Genomic DNA, 20,644 nt, shown 5'->3' on the forward strand with positions numbered 1-20,644 from the left:
CTAGGGAGGAGGCAATGGCAAGCCATCTCTGAAGGCCTCTCGCCTTGAAAGCCCTATGGGGTTGTCATGAATCAGCTGTGACTTGATATTTAAAAAATGTGCAAGGAGGGATTAGCCCTTCATTCATTCACAAGTGGCAGATCAAAAAGAAAGAGCAGTGTCCCCAGCACCTGGATTAAACCATTGGGGAAGGGCTATGGCTCAGTGGTAGAGCACTGTTTTGCATGCAGAAGTTTCCAGATTCAGTGCCCAACACCTCCAGTTATAGCTATCTATCATCTAGCTAGCTAGCTAATCTAGCTATCTAATCTAGCTAGCTATCATCTGGTTATCTCTATCGAAAAGAGTTCCTACCATTGGTTAACTTTCCCAAAGGTTAACCCATAGAGCTCAGTTTCTTAGATGCAACTACAAAGACTGGCCTTGCCTATGAAAGTTCAGAGGGATAGCAAGTACAGCTAGGGCCTGCCAGGGGCAAAGTAAGTCCCATGAATTCCCCCCCAGAAAGCCTGGGATGTTCTGTTTTAGGCATTAGCAAAGCACCAGAACAGAAATGAAAGGCTGTGCCCTGTTGTTTGAAACTGCCAAGCTTTTGTTACCCATCGAGAACCCAGTCTTTATCAGCAGGACAGGATGGCCTTCAGGACGGAGTGTATGTTCTGTTCCCAGGGCCAGTTCAGCTGTCTGGCCAAATTTGCCTTGGGATACAAATGTAGGCAAATCTAACTTGGCATTCCTTACACCTGTTGAAGCTTATCAGTCATTCATCTGCAGCTTTTGAAAAAAGAGCCCCTTTGCTTTGGCTCTGCACATTATAACCGCTTTAGCTATACAATTTCTCTGCAAGAATCTAAAGCAGGAGTTGTCAAAAAGCCAGCTTATATACACACACACAAAAACATTCAATAAAATGGGGGGAAATTCCTCCCTCTTGAGAAGCTTGTTTGAAGGTGATGCTAAGGAAACAGCAGCACAAAACATGATGACTATAAATGCATGCTAATTATGCCATCCCTTTAGCTACTTGGCTTGACACAGGAGTGTCATGCCAGATAGTGGGAGACACATTTATTCCATGGGAGCTTTGATGGTAGTGTGGTGTGGCAATGTCACTACCCCTCCTGCACTCTAGGACTTATCCCAATCTGTTTGGTGAAGACTACAGATATTGGGGAAATTCCTAGAGCATCATGGCCATGGTGACCAGAAATCATTTTGCTGTGTCTGCAACATCATCTGTCCCCCACCCCCTTTTTCTCCCACTGTGAGAGCAGAGGAGAGTCAGCAATATGCTTACAATTGCCTACAGCCATGGTTGTCAGTGCATAAGTCAGGGTTTTGGGGAAGGTTGTGTTGCTGTTGCTCATGTGCAGAAAACAAGTGGGCTGTGGCTCTTGTCTCTGTGTGCATACATGCTGAAAGGAGCAGTAGGATACTCAGTGGGTGGTGGAAAGGATTCAGGTACAGATAGGCAAGTTCAGATATCCCCTGCCTTGCCCTACACTAGCTCTCCCTTGCCTTCCTTGCTGGCCCCTGCCAGTCAGGCCTGCGATGCTCTATGCACACTTGTGCCCACTGATGAGGTCATGACTCTGACTCATCTTGTATCTGTATCTCATCTTGCCTGTTGCTTATTCAGTCCCCTGAAGGTTAAAGATGAGTACAGGGCCTGCAAAGGTTGAATAGCACTGGCCTGAAACACTCCAAAGGAGTCTAAGCAGCAGTCTTGACAGATCAGAACTTGATATTGCAAAGTTTTCCACTGAATCCCCAAACCCATTTGTCACAACATCCCCACAGCCACTGCTGTTTGTCTCAGCTCCTGTAAAAACCATTTTGCAATGGATGGAGATTCACACATGAGGGGAGGGACTTTTGCTGACCTCCTGCTCTTGCTGTAGTTCCTGTACCCCCCTCCTACTCTTTTCCTAAGACTTCCCTAACTCTCAACACCAGCTTTTTGTAGGGCAATGTAGGGGAGAGTGGGGAGAGAGGGAACTATTCCATGAATTCCTTCAACAGATCCTGCCTCTTACCCTTCCATACAAGTTTATTAAGAGAGCGTGCGTTTCTAGCCAAATAGATCCTGAGATTGAGAACTGGCATGAACTACTTGCTCAGTTCCTTGATTTTTGCTCTCAAAGTTAGATATTCCATGATCAGGTAGGTTGCTTAATTAAATCATCAGCTGGCCACCATGCTGAGGAAGAGTTGTGTAGTAGTTAAAAGGGGCAGACTCTAATATGGAGAAGTTGGTTAAGAGCAGCAGACTCGGATACAATTTCTCTGCTCTTCCAAATGAAGCCTGCTGAGTGATCTTGGGCCACTCACAGTTCTCTCAGAAGTCTTTCAGCCCCACCTACCTACCTCACAAGGTGACAGTTGTGGGATAAGGAAGGGGAGGCGATTGTAAACCACCTTGAGAGAAAAGGATAGAGAAAAGCAGGGTATAAAGAATAATTCTTCTTCCTGTGAAAAACTGCCCATGGCTGATGCATTTAAGAAGAGTCTTTCCAGTATGCTGGGCTTTTAACATATCAGAAAGCTGATAAGGTCGATTTTTCCTATTGTCCGGCAGTTTGGGTTTGTGTCTCAAAGACCCCCCAAGGGTCAATAGGTTTAGATTTTTATTACCTGTACAGTTAGGTAAGCTAATCTTCTTTGTTAAGTAAAGATTCATTTCTGTTGCTGTGTATTCCTAATACAAAGGAGAGTAACTGTTTTCCATGTGTTTTATGAAGCTTACAGAAAAATGAGTACCCGAAGCAAGGTGTGTGTGTGTGTTTGTGTGTGTGTGTGTGTGAGAGAGAGAGACAGCAACCACACACTCACAAAAGAATACCACATGCTTCTGTCAAATATAGCAGCCGAAGGTGTTATTTCCAACAATGTTTACTGAAGGAAGCTATAAAAGTGGTAACATGATTATTAATAGGTACAAAGTACCACTCCCCCCTTTCCAACCCTAGAAGCAGTTAAAATTCAGTGAGCTGATGGAGACTGGAAGACAGTCCATGATTTCAGAATGGATTAAAACTGTTCACTGTGTATACTTGCATTCTACCTCTTTTGATCATCACTTCAACAGGATGCATGCTTCACGCGTTGTTCCCACACCTTTGAGTCTTCTGCCTGAGGGAAACAGCCCCTGAAATGATCTGAAGCAACACTTGCATAGTCTGTATATTCTCAAGTTGTTTCCTTCAACTGAACAGGGTGTTTTACGCCAGTTCTTTGGGAACAGGCACCTGTGTAGGAAGGAACAACACAGGAAGCGTTAATTGTGAAAAGGGGGGAAGGGGCTCTTTGCTCATGCATTCACCCATCTCTGGGAAAAAAAATACTGTTAAATCAAAACAGTCTAGTAAATGTTAAAGGAAATTCCAAGCTGGAAGGGGGGAGTGTTTTCGGATGATTTAATATTTGTAGGACTTTTCCAGATACAAAATTTAAAGCACAAATAATATGCAGGTATTGTCTGTGGATTGTGTGGTGGAGAAGGAGGTGATGTTCCCTTGGAAGTCACTTTGTTGAAAAGAAGTGGCCTTTTTCTAGCCATGGACCATTCTTTTGTTGAGATATTTTCCTGTTCCCTGAAATAAGACATTTGCATTCATGTAAGACTAATGTCTTGGATCCAGCAGAGTGTTTTGAGGGTTAAAGGATTTCTGCCTGTATATTGTAACTTTCTTGCCCTCCCCCTCCCACAGCAGTCCCAAATGCTACTTGAGCACTGCTTTTGGAGGGCCATTTTGGACTGCAGTGGGAGGGATAGAGGAGGTAGGGAAACTGTGTCCTGTGAGTAGAAATGTTTTGCCCTGCAGGCTCACTCTGCAATAAGCAAATCCATAAACCTGCAAACTTTGGGGGACCAATATGTATTAGTTGGAGGGGAGCCAGTATGGTGTGGCCCAATATCATCATATCTTGGAAGCTAAGTATGGTCAGTAAGGATGGATACCACCATGGAAGACTCTGCTGAAGAAGTAAACAGCATATCACCTCTGCTTCTCAATTGCCATGAAAGCCCCTTGCTGCGGTCACCGTAAGTCAGCTGTGGCTAGATGACATACATACGTATGCATCACTGCATTGATATTCCGTCTATTTTTCTGCCTTATCTGCTATTCCATTGCCTGTCCACCAAGGCTGAAGGGGCCCTCTTTTCCCATTTTGCTTGACTGACTACCTCCCCCTGTCTCCATCAAAATAGTACTCTGAGGAGTTGTTCTCTTGTCTCATCTCTTTCAACTTTTCTTCACAGAAGGCTCTGCCTTGTCTACACACGAAGGAGAATCGGGTCATCAAATGCTGAGGGGTAGAATGGCCTGCACTGTTCAACATTACAGGTGGAGAATGCCTTTGTGAATGTTCCTCCATGTTTGTTTTTAAAACCTCCATGCAATATTTATTTATTTCTCTTAAATATTTATACCCTATCTTTTCTCTTGCCTCAAGGTGGCTTATAGCACTAGACAAACTAGCAGAATGGGGTGAGACATTCTAGGTTGGGTCATTTTCTGTTGTGCTGATTTTTTGTTTGTATGGAATACAGAAGAAGAAGAAGACTGCAGATTTATACCCCACCCTTCTCTCTGAATTAGAGACTCAGAGTGGTTTACAATCTCCTATATATTCTCCCCCTCAACAGACACCCTGTGAGGTGGGTGGGGCTGAGAGGGCTGTCACAGCAGCTGCCCTTTTAAGGACAACTTTTGCCAGAGCTATGGCTAACCCAAGGCCATTCCAGCAGGTGCAAGTGGAGGAGTAGGGAATCAAACCCAGTTCTCCCAGATAAGAGTCCGCATACTTAACCACTACACCAAACTGGCTCTCACAGGCTGTCCTGGAGCAACATTTGGCGGGGGGGGGGGGGGGGGAAGCGTTATTTCAGGCTACAGCAGGAGAAGGTGAGAAAGTTGTCCTTTGTGGGCAGAAATTGTTCAATATGTGGAAACTCTCCAGCAGATCCAAGCCTGTCCATAACAAGAGCATTTTCTGAAGAGATATGGTCTATTCTGCAACCTCAGCATTCTATCACCTAGTCATTCTGCTGGGTGTGCGGACTAGGCTTGAGAGCAGGAAGACATCTGCTTTCAGCTTGGGTCCTTAGTACCAGACAGGAAAGTTGCTATAGATATAGTGGAAGAAGAACTTAAGGATATAGCATCTTGGGTCACCAGGAAAACCTGGGTTGTGTTTGTGGCCCCAGCAGTATCTATGCCAGCCAGGCCCATAGCTATGGTGGGGTCCCTGGGGTTCTGGCCCCCTGACTTTCTGGCAAGGCCTCCCCATCCGGCCCCTGCCCACAGGGCTCACTGTTTCTTGAGCTGCGGCCTGGTCAATTGGTACTGCAATCCCTGGGGGACATGGCAGTTCAAACAGGCCTGGGTGGTGGGCATGCTCTAGGGTCAAGGCAGCAGCCAGCTAGCTGGCTATGTGTGTGCAGCGGGCCCTATTCTATGCTGTGTTCCTTTCCTGCTGCTTTTGAGAGGAGCTGCCGAGCTGCCAGCAGACCACTATCAGGCTGCAGGACTTGGCCACAGGCATGCAGAGCTGCTGCTAGGGGAGGGCGTCCCACTCAGAAACCACATAGCCCCTTGAGTACATGCTCTCCCTCTACCAGACCTATTTGCTGGCCAAGACCCTGGGCAGTATCAATATCTGTGTTAAAACCCTGGCTTGTTCACTCTGGGGCAAGTCTTTTTCTTCCAGTCTCCCTCTGAGGACCTTTCCAACTGATTTTTTAAATTTAAATTTTATTTTTGTAATGTCATTTTTGTGCCCCCTTTCCCCAGTGCCCCCCACTGAAAATCTCCTAGCTACAGCCTGGTGTCAGCTATGCAGATGGATTAGAAACTAGTGTGAGAACTGGACCTCCAGGAAGATCAGCTCCAACTCCATACCAACAACAGCCAAAAGTTCTACGGAGAAATGCCCTGAAACTGACACAGAAGGCTTGTTTCTAAACATTTCTCCATGTGGCATTCTGTGGATGAAGGATCCTCCTATTATATAAAATGATTTCTAAGAGATACACTGCTTGGAAGCCGCAATTCAGCCAAAAGCATAAAAATTGTAAAAGGAGGAGAAAGGGGGAGGTATTTTTTTTTTAATTTCTTGTATTGTACAGGGGGGTGAACTAGATGACCCTGGAAGTCCCTTCCAACTCCATGATTCTATTCTATGATTCTAGGGGTGGGGGGACGCCATAGGGCTATAGACATTATCAGCCTTGACCTGGAGAGCCTAGGCTAGATCAATTTTGTCAGATTTTGGAAGCTAAGCAAAGTCAGCCCAGTGGAGTTTTTGGATGTGAAACCACCAAGGAATACCAGGGTCCTGACACAGAGACCTCTGAATGTCTCTTGCCTTGAAAACCCACAGGGTCACCATAAGTCAGCTGTGACTTGACAGCATTTTCCACCACAGGATCAAAATGAAAAATTGTGAAACTCACCATCATCATCATCATCATCATTATTACCCACCAGTTTGGCGGGGCTGATAGCAAGAGACTCGTTTGTGCCACCGTGGATTAGAGAAACGGAGTCCAAGTTGGGTTATTATGGACTATCTAAACAATATTTGCTCAACATGGAGTACAATCTGGTTAAACCTTTTCTTAAACAGAGAATCTTGGATGTCGAAAGACAGCATGATTTGAATCAGCTTAAAGGTTATTTACCAGGAATAGAGGAACTACATAAAATAACACTAATGCCATACTTGCTTAATCTTGACAAAGTTGAGTATAGGAGAGCATTTACCCTTCTCAGACTTGATATGTTACCGTCAGCCATTATGGAAGGCAGATACACAGGACAACCATAGGAGGAGAGATTGTGTATTTGTGGGGACAAGAAACCGGAAGACAGGAAACATGTATTATTCCAATGTAAATTATATCAGTGTATTAGGGCCGACTATATACTCCCGATCTGTTCCAGTGTCCCTGGGAGAAATGTTAGACATCAGCTAGACAAATTATTGGCGGATAGGAATAAAAGAACCACTTTATGTGTGGCAAAATTTGCTTCGCGAGCTATGAGTCTCCGGAAGCAATTCCTAAGGGAAATATCCAACTGAATGCCTTGGCTATGGAACCTAACTACTGTTCTGGAGGGAAATTATATCATACTGTGTATGTTTTATTCTGATTATTGTTTTACCTGATTGTATTTTATTAAGTTATTTGTATCTAATTTGACTGGTCTATGACTGTTTTAAACTTGATTTGACTGTTAACCTTTCATCCAAATTTTAAATGAATTTTATGGATGTTTTTATCCAATTTCTTTGTAATAGTCATAGGCACCCAATTTTATGAATGCTACTGTTGGTTTTATTCTGTTTTTGATGCAAAAAGTTTTATGTGATTCGATTGTACAAGCTGGTCACTGACTGTAACAATAAACTTGACTATCATCATTATTATTATTATTATTGGCAGGGAACTAGTTCAAGCATCCTAATAAAGAGAACTGCCAGTATCAATGATGTATATTTCTTGATTTTCAGCCTTGGAATATTATGTACACACTCCTGAAGAAGACTTAATGAATCATAAATGCTACAAGTGACCTCAGTGATTAACAGGTGCAACACACTGGACTTGATCCGAGTGCAAGTATCTCTGGAACGTATAACATCCTAAGGGCAGAGATCTAGTAAGGACCAGCTTGTTCGGTAGACAGCTGCCCAGCTGTGTAATTGAGAGGAGGGATTTGCTGGAAAATGCACCCCATAGCTTGTAGTGCTCGCAAAGGCTGACATTTGAGATTCCCCACTGAGGGCCAGAAGGATTTTTTAAAAATGTTCCTCAAGTGGAGTGACTGGATGAGGGAAAGCAGAAAAGAAATTGTAAAGCTGGTAACTTGGGTGTAAATGTAGTATATGCGCTCATGCATATCTTGTTTGTGCACTGCTCATGATCCTAACATGCTGGGATTACACTTTTGCTCACAGTATCAAGATGATTAAAATGTGGCAAAAGGAAGGTTGGTTCTTTTCATCATGAGAAATCTTGCTATATCAGTAGTTCTAAAATTAACAGCAGGGCTTTTTTTGTAGCAGGAGTGCCTTTGCATATTAGGCCACACACTCTGGATGTAGCTAATCCTCCTAGAGTTTACAGTAGCCCCTGTACTAAGAGCCCTGTAAACTCTTGGAGAATTGGCTACATCAGGGGTGTGTGGCCTAACATGCAAAGGAGTTCCTGCTACAAAAAAGCACTGGTGGTAGTTAAAAAAAAAAACTTTGAGGAAAAACATCCAGAAATCCATCATTTCATGAATGAACTGATGTTTGGGTAGAAAAGGGTCAAGGAATCCTGAGCATACCTACTTTTTCCATCACTTTAGTAACTTATGTTGGTGAGCAAGGGCATGACTGCAGAAGTGACCAAGCTTCAGTCCAGAGTAAATATAGCTATGCTCCAGTGCCCAGGCATGCGGATCACATTCTGGACCTTGTGTGTGTATTAAGTGCCCTCAAGTCACTTCCAATTTATGGCAACCCTATGAATTAATGACCTCCCCTTTATCCTATTGTTAACAGCCTTTCTTGGGTCTTGCAAACTGAGGGCCATAGCTTTCTTGATTGAATCAATACATCTCATGTTGGTTCTTCCTCTTTTCCTGCTTCTCTCAGCTCTTCCAAGCATTACTGTAATTTGCAGGAACTTTTTCATTAAGAGTTCATTAACATTATTATAGCATTGCACTAACTCCTGTTTGCAGCACTTTACCATCTGGTTGTTATCTTCTACAGCAACAGATGAAATTTATCTAACGGGGACGGGGGGGACCACGCTTTGAACCTACAGACCCAGTGTTTATGAGCACTGTATTACACCAGTGCTGGATAACCACCGAGCCTACAAAGTACAGTTTAGAGCAGTGGTCAAGTCCCAATTCACAACAAGCATAGGATCCACTGAGTTGCAAACACAGTACAGGAAGCTATGTGACATTAGAGTCACATGACAGGAAAGACGGAAGCTAGAGCTATGATGTGTAAAGGATAGGAACACAGGAAGCAGACCAAGAAAAAGCTGGAACACAATAGGCACGCGTGGAGGTGTACCATGGTGAGAAATAACCCAAGTGTTAGATCTATGAAGGAATCCTCTCTGACCACTGAGTCACCTCAGCACACCATTCTACTGCTTTTCTTGGCATGTAACAGTGCTGACTGCTAGCACTAGGTCCTTCCAAAAGGCACCACAAACACCAGCTCTATAGATACTTGTCATTTAGAAGGAAGGGCTCCAAGATGTCACTTGTTTAGTTGGATAAACATCCCAGGCTATTCAGATTGGCAGTGGTTCTCCATATTCTTAGCCCTGTTACTAGGGATCCTTTAACTGGAGATGCCAAGGGTTATAGCTTTCCATATATAAAGTATGCATTTCTTCCTTAAATGCCTGTAGTCTAGCTCATATTGCACTGGTTCCTGATACTAACAATATTATCTACTTATTTTGGAAACCGTCATGTTCTACCCCAGAGAGAGGTACCAAGTATTCCAAAAACTGTCTTTATGCTATATTGATAGCAGTGCACAAACAAGATGACTTATATTATTTACAAGCCACAGTGACTCAACAACATACAACTGTTGCAACACTCGAATTCTTTGATTTTGAAATAAATAATACCCTAAGATGGGCTCCCTGGTATTTCTTACTTGTTTGTTTCCCTGTTCTATGTACTTACTGGTTTAAGATAAGCTACATTGCTCTGACGGATATCACTCAGCAGCTTATCGCGAGGGGTTTCTTCTACCAGAGGAGGTGGCCGTCTTCTCGGAATAGGTTTAAGTGTCTTGATCACATCTTTAAGATTGGTTTTTTCAGCTGGCTCCACGTATTGTTCTATAGTGGGTTTGCGCTGGGTTCTCTTGAGTTTCACAATTTTGAAAGAGGGTGGATCTTCACTCCTTTCTTGTTCAGGGGCTGGCTTTCTTACAGGTTCTTTTTTACTAGTAACAGACAGGATTGGTGACTTTGGAGGCTGCATGGGTGGAGGCACCACTGAAGAAGGCATTGGCCCACCTAGCATCTCCCACATCCCAGGAGGCAACCCAAGTCCATTCTCTAGCATGGCTATTATCTCCCTCTGCTCCTTCAACTGTTGCTGCTTTTGTTCCTCTATTCTTTTTTGTCTCTGTTTATCAAGGTTTCTGCTGAGTAGATTAGTAACCACCATCCTGGGACCAGGAAGTTCAAAATGATAGCCGATCTTCAGTAACGTCGGGTTTGCTTTCAATAGTCTTGCGATTTCCATTTCTGCTTGATGGCCCAGCATACTTCTCTGGTTGTGAAAACGTAGCTCAGTCAGCTTCTCGTTGTATTGCAAGCACCTCATAATGGCCACAATCCCTTTGCCTGAGATGAAATTGGATTCGATGTTCAAGGTAGTGATGCTCCTGTTTTCACGCAGCATGTTGGCTAAGGCAAAAGCAACGTTGTCATCGGCCCCCACATTGGCTAAACTGAATGTTTTGATGTGCTTGTTCTTTTTCATGGCATTGACAAAGTCTACCAGCATTTCCTTAGGGATGTTCTCAATATTGTTCAAGTTGAGTTCCATCATGTTTGGATCATTCTTCCGGACTTTTCTCAGGCTCTCCTCTAAATTAGTTTGATTTCCTGAAGGCCTTGCACTCAATTTTATAAAACTAGTATCTAGAGCTAATTTTTGAGGAATATTTAATTTCGATGCTTTCATTTCATTGTTTTCTTCTTTTTCAGGAGTTTCCCTTGATTCTGTGCTTCTGCTATCATCATCATATAGTTTCTTTGTTTCCAGATCTTCCTTATTGTTTCCATTCTCTTTATTTTCTTCTTCCTCTTCTCCTTCTTCCTCCTCTTCCCCTTCCTCTTCTTCTTCCTCCTCCTCCTCCTCTTCTTCTTCATTTTCTTCTTCCTCCTCCTTTTCCTCCTCCTCTTCATTCTCCTTATAGTCTCTCACATCTCCATTTGTTTCCTTTGTGTCTAGTTCAGTGGGCCATTTGTTTCCATAGGTTTCATTTCTTTCTACATCTGTGGTGCCATTGGCCATTTCACTCTTGTCAAAATCTCTTACATTTTCTTCAGACCTCTCTCCAGTGAGTCTCTGCAGAAAACAGAAGGCTAAGAGCTGAAATAATTTAAATTAGTTTTGCCGCATCAATTAGCTAACAAAGTTAACAAAGTTGATGAAACACATGCTGTCATTGAGCTACTACTTCAAAGGCCAAAAGGGCCTCTAGAAAATTGTCCAATTCAGCTTCACTTCTAATTACTTGTTCATTCATTTACATCAATAAACACCCTATCCTGACTGTGCAGGACAGGTGACTGTACAAACTGAAGAGTTATTGCTTTATTTCCTGAAGGCTCATAATGCTGATCAAAGGAGGGACAACTGAGGGATGAAAAACATGCATAAACCCAGGCCTCAGATTCAGTGGGAGCTCACAGGAGCTCAGCTCTTGAACATTTCTGAGAGTTCCGCCTCCTCCTTCTGAGAGTTCTACCTCCTTGTTCATTGAATAGTAGGTGCAACTGCATAACAATCCCTGGATGAGCTCCACCACCTATTTTTCTACAAAACGACCCCTGCATAAACCTATTGCATTTACTTTCAGGTTCTCAAGTCCTGAGCTGAGTCCACATCAGGAAACTCTCCCTGTACATCTGGTTTGCAACTTAAATAGTGAACCTGGATAGGTATCGTCTCATTGTCATGGCTCCCTGCCCCCACCAGTCTGTTTTCAGCAGAACTGCCAACTAGCTGAAGAACAAGAAGGTGATCTCCATTACTCTGTTTTGCTCTCAGAGTATAGTAAATGGACTCTGTTGATAAAGAATGTGGGGTGTCTTACACATGCAGTTACATCATGTATCTCTCACTGGTGAATATGTAAACTATCTCCATATGAATTATTATGTCTCAGGTGATATGAAAACTCTTCGGGGAGTCTTTGATGGTTTTGGTTGTACATGCTAAGTTCTCATTTGATTTGGTAATAGAATACAAAGTCAGACTATTGTTCCACCTAGTTTAGTATTGTCTATACCAACTGGCAACAGCTCTCCATGGTCTTAAACAGAACTTTGCCAATGGGCTGGATCCACTAGAACAGTTCATTGAAAGTGTTAGCAGAATGGATCTTCCCCATTCACTGGGCAGCCTGCTGTTTGTCCTGAAAATCATCTCTGTGGGTGAGGACAGCCTCAAATGCAAAATGAACCATAGGAGAGGGGTTGCAGTGACCAAGGAGAAATGCTTGTGTCTGAAAAGTGGGGAAAAGATACAATTGTACTTGATTAACCTTGGTGGCCTTTCAGATGGGTGTTTTTTTTCCTTTTGCCTATTAGGAGTGGGGGTGGAGTCTCAGTTTGTTTGTCGCAAAGAGAGACTCTTATAATCATCTGTGAATTGAATTATAGCACTTTCCCTAAAGATTAATTTAAAGTAGGATTCATTTTGACTTGGTTAGCTTTTCACTGCTCCTTGTCAAAGACAGTTTAACCACATAGAGAGGCCTGGTCCAACCATCATCTTAACACTCCTAGCCGTTAACTATTTGGAGGTATTCATGCTTTATTTAACTCTATATTCTTTCCTTGCATAGAGAGCAGGTCTTTTATTCTTCCCTGTCTCTGTGTTTCTCATATAACTTCTGATCCAGTGTAGGGTAGCTTGAAACATGACCACTTTATCTCAAGGGCTTAGAACTGCCTACAATATACCCTTATCTCATTTTTCCTCCTCACAGTCCTGTTAGGATCATGGTCAAATGATAAGCTTCAAGGACGCTGATTGGTATAACCCTGAGATAAAGCATAGATGGTGCACCTGAACATGGGCCTATGCACAGAAGAAAGACTTGAATGCCTGGTACACAGTCTAGACCAGGGGTGTCAAACATGCAACCCAGGGGCCAAATCAGGCCCTCAGAGGGCTCCTATCAGGCCCCCAAGCAAATGACTGTCATCTGCTTCCTTCTCCCTCTCTCTGGTTTCCTTCTGCATCCCAGCTTGCTTTGCCAGGCTTGCTCAATCGCACAGGAGCTACAGAGCAAAACCTCTATTTTCTCCGTTGGCTGAGGCTGCTCCCTTGGGGAGGAAGGGGGAGGAGGGATAGCTTGCTTTGCCAGGCTCTCTCAATTGCACAGCAGAGCTACTGAGCCAAGCCTCTCTTCCTTCTATTGGCTGAAGCTTCTCCCCCTCCTGGTCCCCGGGAAAGGAAAGAAAGAGCCAAAGCTTCCTTTGCCCAGTTCCCTGGATCCTATGGGAGAGATACAAAAAAAGCACCTTTAAGACCAAGGAGTGCTAATGTTTTAAGCATGTTTTATTTTAAGGGTTTTTTTTTTGTGTTTGTGTGCTTTATAAAGTTTGTATCTTTGCTACCTGGCATTACATTTTACACATGGCTCAGCCCAACAAGGTCTCATTTATGTCAGATCCAGCCCTCATGAGTTCAACACCCCTGGACTAGAGAGTTGAAGAAATATGGAGGCCTATTGAACTCTGCGCTATTTCAGCCTTTCCCTTCCCTTAAATCATAAAAAGTTCTCTTATCAATTAAAATGAAAGAAAATTACCCTGCCTGTAGGTTGACTCCTTGCTTGGAATCAGGGCCTGTACTTTCAAATATTCAAGGAAAATTATGCATAATGCAGATACAGTGCCTTGGTTTCCATTCCTCCACTGATCCTTTTGTCCACCCTCCTCCACTATATGTGTTGGGCTAAATTAAGCTCCCAGTAGGCTGCTGAGACTACAGTATCTGTAAGGGAACAGGGCAGGAGGCAAGCAAAGCCACAATGTAAGATATTTAAAGCTCTAGTAAGTGTTTTTGGGCAAAGTTCTGGCAGTCCTATCCAAATCGGTTGAAAGCAGATATAACTAAGAAGAGTTGGATTGTACACCCCAGTTTTCTCTATCTTAAGGAGTCTCCAAGTGGCTTACAATGGCCTTCCCTCCCTCTCCCCACAACAGTTACGTTGTAAGGTAGGTGAGGCTGAGAGAGCTTTGAGAGAACTGTGACTGGCCCAAAGTCACCCAGCAGGCTTCATGGGGAGACTGGGAAATCAAATCCAGTTCTTCAGCATAGTTTGCTGCTTTTAACCACTACACCATGCTGGTGAAATCAGGCGCCAGCAGGAGTAGCTAAGAGAGTGAGCTGTGGTTCAGGAGATTCCCGGTTCAAAACTCTCATTTGTCACAAACTTTACCTCAGACCCACTTCTGAAAGACAATACCTCCAAAGACTGTGGAAAAGATTGTAAGATTCATGTGTGTGGAGTGTTTTGACCAATAACAAATTATTATTATTATTTTTAAAAATAAAATTGTTTCCAAACAATAATCTGTTTTTCATATTCCTACTTCCCATTATGCTTTATTGGAGAAATGCGAAGTGACTGCGAACCACATATGCTCAGACTTCTCAATTATAGGAGCTTGCCTGCAGCTTACAGTGGTATAGGAAAACCAACCAGACTTCCCAAAGATCACATTTCTACAAAGCACTCTGCTACATTTTGTGTCTGTCTGTCTGTCTGTATATAATGATGCTATAGCTACAAGGCACTGGAAGCTGCTTCTAAGCACAATCCTTGGCTACCTCTAGAATTTCTTCTTCCCACTTAGGTTATCAGGTCTGTGTTGAAAAATACCTGGAGATTTTGGGGGTGGATCCAGGAGAGAGTGGGGTTTGGGAGGGGAGGGGCCTCAGCATGGTACAATGCCTTCAGTCCACCCTTCAGAACAGCCATTTTCTTTGTTGTAATCTGAGATCAGTTGTAAAAGCAGGAGATCTCCAGGCCCCACCTGGAGGCTGATGCCACCAATTCCATCCTCAATATACCATTCTGCGAAGCCAGTCTGTTTCTCCCAGTTCTCCTCTACAGTTCTCTGCTGATTTTACTCATAGTGATTTTACTCTTCTTCCTTGTTTTACTTAGTCAGTTTGCTGTCTAATGGGGGAGAGGCAGTGAATGACTCAGCGGCTTCCCTCATCAACCAGCTCACCCACCTCACTCCCGTTTCTGACTTTTTGGCCTTGCTTGTTTCCCTGTGCTTTTTACAACTTCTCCTCTTCTGTTCATCATGTTACTTTCCCTTCTCTCCTCAAGAATTACTTTCTCTGACTCCAGCAAACTCCCCCTTCATCACCACACTACACACTCACCAGCCCTACACTTCCAGTTATACCAGACATCCTACTCCATTCTCAATCCTCACTGCCTAATGGCTCCCTTCTAGAGTTACCAGCTCCAGGTTGGGAACTTGCAGGAAGTTTGGGAGTGGAACTTAGGCAAGGTGGAGTTTAGGGAGGGAAGGGAACTTACTGGGGATGTGAGGACATAGGTTGCATTCTCTGAAGCTGCCATTTGAAGATGTGCAACCTCTACAGAAGTGAACATGTGTTTACAGTTCCATGCTTCCAGGCCTGACATAAGGTTAGGGTTGCCAAGTCCAATTCAATAAATATCTGGGGACTTTGGAGGTGGAGGCAGGAGCAAGGTTGTGACAAGCAAAGGGAGTTCTGGCCATCACATTTGAAGAGCCTGCATACCTTTTTAAATGCCTTCTCTACATTGGAAATAACGAAGGATACGGGCACCTTATTTTGGGGCTCATAGAATTGGTGGTGTTTTGAAGAGAGGCACTGGATGCTATACTGTAAATTTGGTGCCTCTACTTAAAAAAACAGCCCAGAGCCCCAGATACCCGCAGATCAATTCACCATTATTCCCTCTGGGAATCGGTCTCCATAGGGAATAATGGAGTGCCCAGGAGACATTTTGACACCCCCGCCCCCGCTTTCTGATGATCTTGAAGTGGGGGAGAGGGTCTCCATATTGGGGGATCTCCTGCCCCCACCTGGATTGACAATCCTAGATTAGGTAGTTGGTATCACTGGGCTCCTGCTGAGGATCGTGCTCCAGCATTGAGTACACCAAGAATCCCTAGTGTTTCCTGGCCTTACTACTCCTTTTAGGCGGCGGCAGCCTATCCTCTTTAAAACAGAAAATAGTGAGAGGAACCAGGAGGAGGAGCCACTACTGTTGGTTACTTCACTTTCTTCCACTGGGGGCAGTATGGACTGGGCCCAGAGGGAGAGAGCTCAAGCCATTTTGCTACTGACTGTTCCCAGGCCTATTTGAAGAGCTAAGCCTCACAGAGGATACATCGCCCACAGACCCTTTTAAAACCTGGATTTTTAGAGCATGTCTCAATGGCACCAGGCTTTTTTCCATGTGCAGTAGCATAGCTGCATTATACAAGCATAAGGAAAGGAACAGTGCAGCAGCGCTGATGGATCCTACTGTTCTATTGCTTGGGTTGTGTTGAGTTCCAAAACCAGTATAGGAACATTTTTTTCTCTTACTGGTGTGTAGACCCTCATACTTGATCCTACAGGCTATTGCGCTGGCCCAGCAACTCATTGGAGTGGATCATAAGACAATCATATTCACACACAAAAAAAATGTTTTTCAAAGGCAGCTGAGTAGAAACAGATACGTCTATATGAGCCCTCTGTCCCTTTAAGACAGACTCATAGTCCCAAGACCCACTGTAGTGCAAACACACGACAGAAAATCATATGTTGTCCAAGACAAGTGAGAGAAAGAAGGGATGCAGAATTATGACCTCACTGGGTTCAAGGCCTGCACTGCAAGCATCAGACTTAGAGAGTCAAGGACAGAAAATGTAGTAGGCACCAGAAGATGTACTATAGTGAGAAAGCATGTTACTTTCCCTTCTCTCCTCAAGAATCAGAGCCACCATTGAGGGACCTCACATCTCCATCCTGCTGCTCATCTAAGCAGCATGAAAAGACAGGCAGAAGGTGTGCCATTCTTGCTTTTTATTCATGTACATTAGCATCATGTATCTTCTCAGAAACTCCAACATAATTCCCATTATCATTGGCTAGTGATCTATTAAATGGCACTGTGTGACCCACCTGAGAATTCTGACCCATGAGCTGAAGACTGCTGGTCTAAATGGACAGGTACATTTGGTTAGGTCATGAAGCAGGGCTCCTTGGTAAAAATTCACTCTTAGGGACCCACACATTTTTGGTCCCCTTCACATTCAGAAGAACATAAGCAAGAAGTTTGATTAGAACTGGTGTATCACCCCTATCCCCCCCCCCCCAATTATTTTGCCTAGATTCTTGAACCCCAGTGTGACTCAAGCCTCTTAAATTTTGTATGTCCTCACCCCTCCAACTATTGGTAGCCCAAGTGGCTCTTTATTGTTTAACATCCTCCCCAAGAAGGTCCACCTGACACTTTTTAAATACTTGCAAGACAATTCACATAAACGTATACATGAAAATGCTTTTTACTGAATTGGACCCTTGATCAAGGTTACTTTTGTATACTCGTACCAGCAATGGCTCTCCATGGTCTCAAGCAAAGGTCTTTCACATTGCCTACTACCTGGTCCTTTTTAACTGAAGACCTCAAGAAATTGAACCGGGGACTTTCTCCATGACCAGATGCTGTGCCACTGAGCCATGGCTCCTCCCTAAATTCCTTTCCAGGAAGGATTTATTTTCTTGAAATTTAACTAACAATTATGCAGCATTTTGTTTTTAGCTGTGACATACACCATGTTGTCAGACTGGATGTTTTCTCTTTAAGAATGATCGTATAACAACAGCATTTTAATTTTGCAAGAGGATTGATTCATATTTAAAAACCTGATGACATTTATTCACTACTAGATAAAATATGGAGGGTTTCCCACTCAGATCCATGCATCTCATCTGTAAGTACCAGATAGATAATTGTAGACTAAAAATCCCTGAAGACCTCTTAAACACAGCATGGCAATCTATAACTTCAGTATGTTTTCCTTAAAATGTGCAAAGAACAGATTTTTAAAAAACATATATATCATATTTCAACATATATCAAAAGTACAATGTTAAAAATTCAGAATACTGGATGTAACAATATTTCCAGCTGCTTACCTCAGATGGTAAAAGAGTGACTGGGACCCTTTCGTCCTCATGCATACGCCTTGATTCCTTCTGCCAATACAGGTAGTCAACAAGAGATCTGTGATCAAAATTTCCCGTCGGAGTTTTTTCGGTCTGATCTCGCTGTATCATTCCAACCGGCACTTGAGGGTCTGGAGCCATGACATCCATTTCACTCTGTAGTTCCCTCAGTTCTTCAGGGGACAGGTTTGCTAAGATTTCATCTTCGTCTAGCTCCTCAGAACAGATATCTTCTTGATCAGAGTTTTGGCTGAATTCAGACATTTTCTTTGTGTGTGTGTTTTTTAAAGTATCTAAAGAAAAGCTTTAAAAACAAAAACGCCACCAACAAGAACTGGTGAAAATAGAGTTATTTCTACAGTTTTATGAAATCTGCAACAGCCATATGTGCTTTTTTTTTTGTCAGAACTTATAACCCAACTCGATCTTAGAAGATACTCGTGTAAGAGTGAGTGAGACTGAAGCATATGGTAAATCTATATTAAGCAGCTCTTGGCTAGATAAAGAGAATTTATGGAGATGCTGCCATGTTCTGTTTTCAGTTGCTTGTGTCAGCTGTGTAAACCCGTCTGACATTTCAGTACAGCTGCTGCTCTGTAGTGTCTTCGTGACAATTTTTGAGAGGATTCCCCTAGGGATATGCATCTTGATGGCTGATTATATATAGAAAATATTTGTATTATTGTGGTAAATGTGACCTGCAGTTGACCTCTGCACCTCTTCTGTGTAGTTAGTGTTCATGTTTTGTGCTGGTGACTTGGTACACCAATCAATTTTAGCCTCTGAAGGTAGCCTTTAACAGACATTTGACAAATGAGTGATTTAGGAGGGCTATCTCAAATGGCATTGGCAAACATTGCTCTTTTTATTGTTGCTAGTCTTGAGCAATGCCTTCTGGAAACAATTTGGCTGAGTGTTGGCATTTTGTATTAATAAATCAAAAGAGGCCAATGCAACCACCAGAACAATATCTGGCCATCAGCCAAACAGTTTTAAAAGACAAAATTGTTAATAATTAGTTAATTGGATTAGTTAGTGATTAGTTAGTTGGATTCTATGAAACATTTCTGCTTACTTTGTTGTTTTCCTTCAGCACAAGGAAATGTCCACTAACATTAGAGCCTCTTCCACTGGTAATGGATAGCAGACAAGACCCTCAGGACTCAATACAAAGGAACTGGAACTCTTATTTGTCTAACTTTATATTGAAAACTCAGGGTTCAGCCTTTTACACAAGATTGACAATTGATTTTATCTCTTCAGTAATTTGCTTATACTGTGCAAAACTGTGTTTAGCTTTAGGAATTTGCAAAACTGTGTTTAGCTTTAAAATGGAAATATTTCATAATGCTAATAAAATTCTAGTGGTATGAAAGAATGTGGGGCTTGTTTGTAACAGATACTGTAAATACATTAAAGCAACCAATGACATAGCAAGTCCAGATGACCTACCTACCTACCTTCCTTCCTCCTTCCCTCCCTTCCGTCTGAATTCCCTATGTATTTCTTGTAATGTCTACATAGCGCCTCTCTTGTTTTTTCTACATTTACTTCACACTAAACTCACCCCGTGTTTGAAGATTGTGACTTTTTCACCAATGAAAATAAAGCCTAAGTCTATGCAAATTGCATTTGCTTACGTTTACCTGTCATCCCTTCTCCCTTTTTACCATTTGTTGTTCATTCATCTCCCACATATATGGTTAGCATTTAGATTGTAAATACCTTGGAGGAGAAAGATGTTTTGGTTTGTGTTATCAATAAACATAACATATGGACTGATGATGCTTTGTGTGTGTGTAAAGTGCTGTCAAGTCACAGCTGACTTATGGTGACCACAGCAAGGGGATTTCAAGGCAAGTGAGAAGCACAGGACGTTTACCATTGCCTTTTTCTTCAGAATCTTCCTCGGTGGTCTTCCTTCCAAGTATCTACCCTGCTTAGCTTCCAAGGTCTGGAAAGATCAGGCTAGACCATTCTGCCTTCCCTCCTTCAGTGATGCTTTATACAAGGAAGTAAATACTGACAGTGTATACAGTGTGCAGGCTGTCCTGACTCCCACACTACACTTCCCCAAGGATGCAGTGCTTATTTATTATAAGCAGGGTCTGCACTGCCACTAGGCAAACTAGGCAATTGCCTAGGGCATCGGCCTTCTGGGGATGCCAAACTGGGTGCCTCATGTGGCTTGGTGACGTTATCAGTGCAGGGGCAAGGCTCCAGAAGTTAGCCTCACCTAGGGTGCCAGACAGTCTAGGGGCAGCCCTAATTATAAATTCTTAAGAATATATTTGTATGGAAGCACTCTCATGATAACTACTTTGTTTATAGAACAAAGTAAGAGTCAAGGAGCACCTTTAAGACCAACAAAGTTTTATTCAGAATGTAAGCTTTCATATGCATGCATACTTCTTCAGATGAGGGAATGGAGTACTGGGGGGGGTGGAAAGCAGATGTGCACCTTGGAGTATTAGATATTTGCCCACAGAATGAGGCTCAGGTTTCCACTGTAGCAAGTAGTGGTTTTCTTCTATGTTGTTTGCCAGATGTAGCTATTCCTAGATAGGCAGGATCTGACTACAGTTATCCACATACTGATCACAGCCAGACTGGATTACTGCAGTACA

At 43.0% G+C, this 20,644-nt stretch overlaps 1 protein-coding gene across 1 annotated transcript; it reads right to left on the bottom strand.

Moving 5' to 3' along the window:
- Nucleotides 1-3,039: 3,039 nt before the first annotated feature.
- Nucleotides 3,040-18,326, bottom strand: LMOD3 (leiomodin 3). The gene is made up of 3 exons (XM_060239519.1): nucleotides 17,988-18,326; nucleotides 9,720-11,120; nucleotides 3,040-3,248 (listed from the first exon to the last, which is right to left on the bottom strand). The coding sequence occupies exons 1-3, from the start codon at nucleotides 18,279-18,281 to the stop codon at nucleotides 3,222-3,224; spliced, it is 1,722 nt and encodes a 573-aa protein (XP_060095502.1). The 5' UTR covers nucleotides 18,282-18,326; the 3' UTR covers nucleotides 3,040-3,221.
- Between the last annotated feature and the right edge of the window lie 2,318 nt (nucleotides 18,327-20,644).

The sequence above is a fragment of the Heteronotia binoei genome, chromosome 5 (assembly GCF_032191835.1).
Source record: "Heteronotia binoei isolate CCM8104 ecotype False Entrance Well chromosome 5, APGP_CSIRO_Hbin_v1, whole genome shotgun sequence".
Classification (NCBI taxonomy): Eukaryota; Metazoa; Chordata; class Lepidosauria; order Squamata; family Gekkonidae; genus Heteronotia; species Heteronotia binoei.

Excerpts from the sequence above, each read along its gene's own strand:
- LMOD3 (XM_060239519.1), bottom strand. The coding sequence starts at position 18,281 with ATGTCTGAATTCAGCCAAAACTCTGATCAAGAAGATATCTGTTCTGAG. Across the intron at positions 11,121-17,987 it reads TCACTCTTTTACCATCTGAG|AGACTCACTGGAGAGAGGTC; the intron begins GTAAGCAGCTGG and ends TGTTTTCTGCAG. Across the intron at positions 3,249-9,719 it reads ATGTAGCTTATCTTAAACCA|GTGCCTGTTCCCAAAGAACT; the intron begins GTAAGTACATAG and ends CTTCCTACACAG.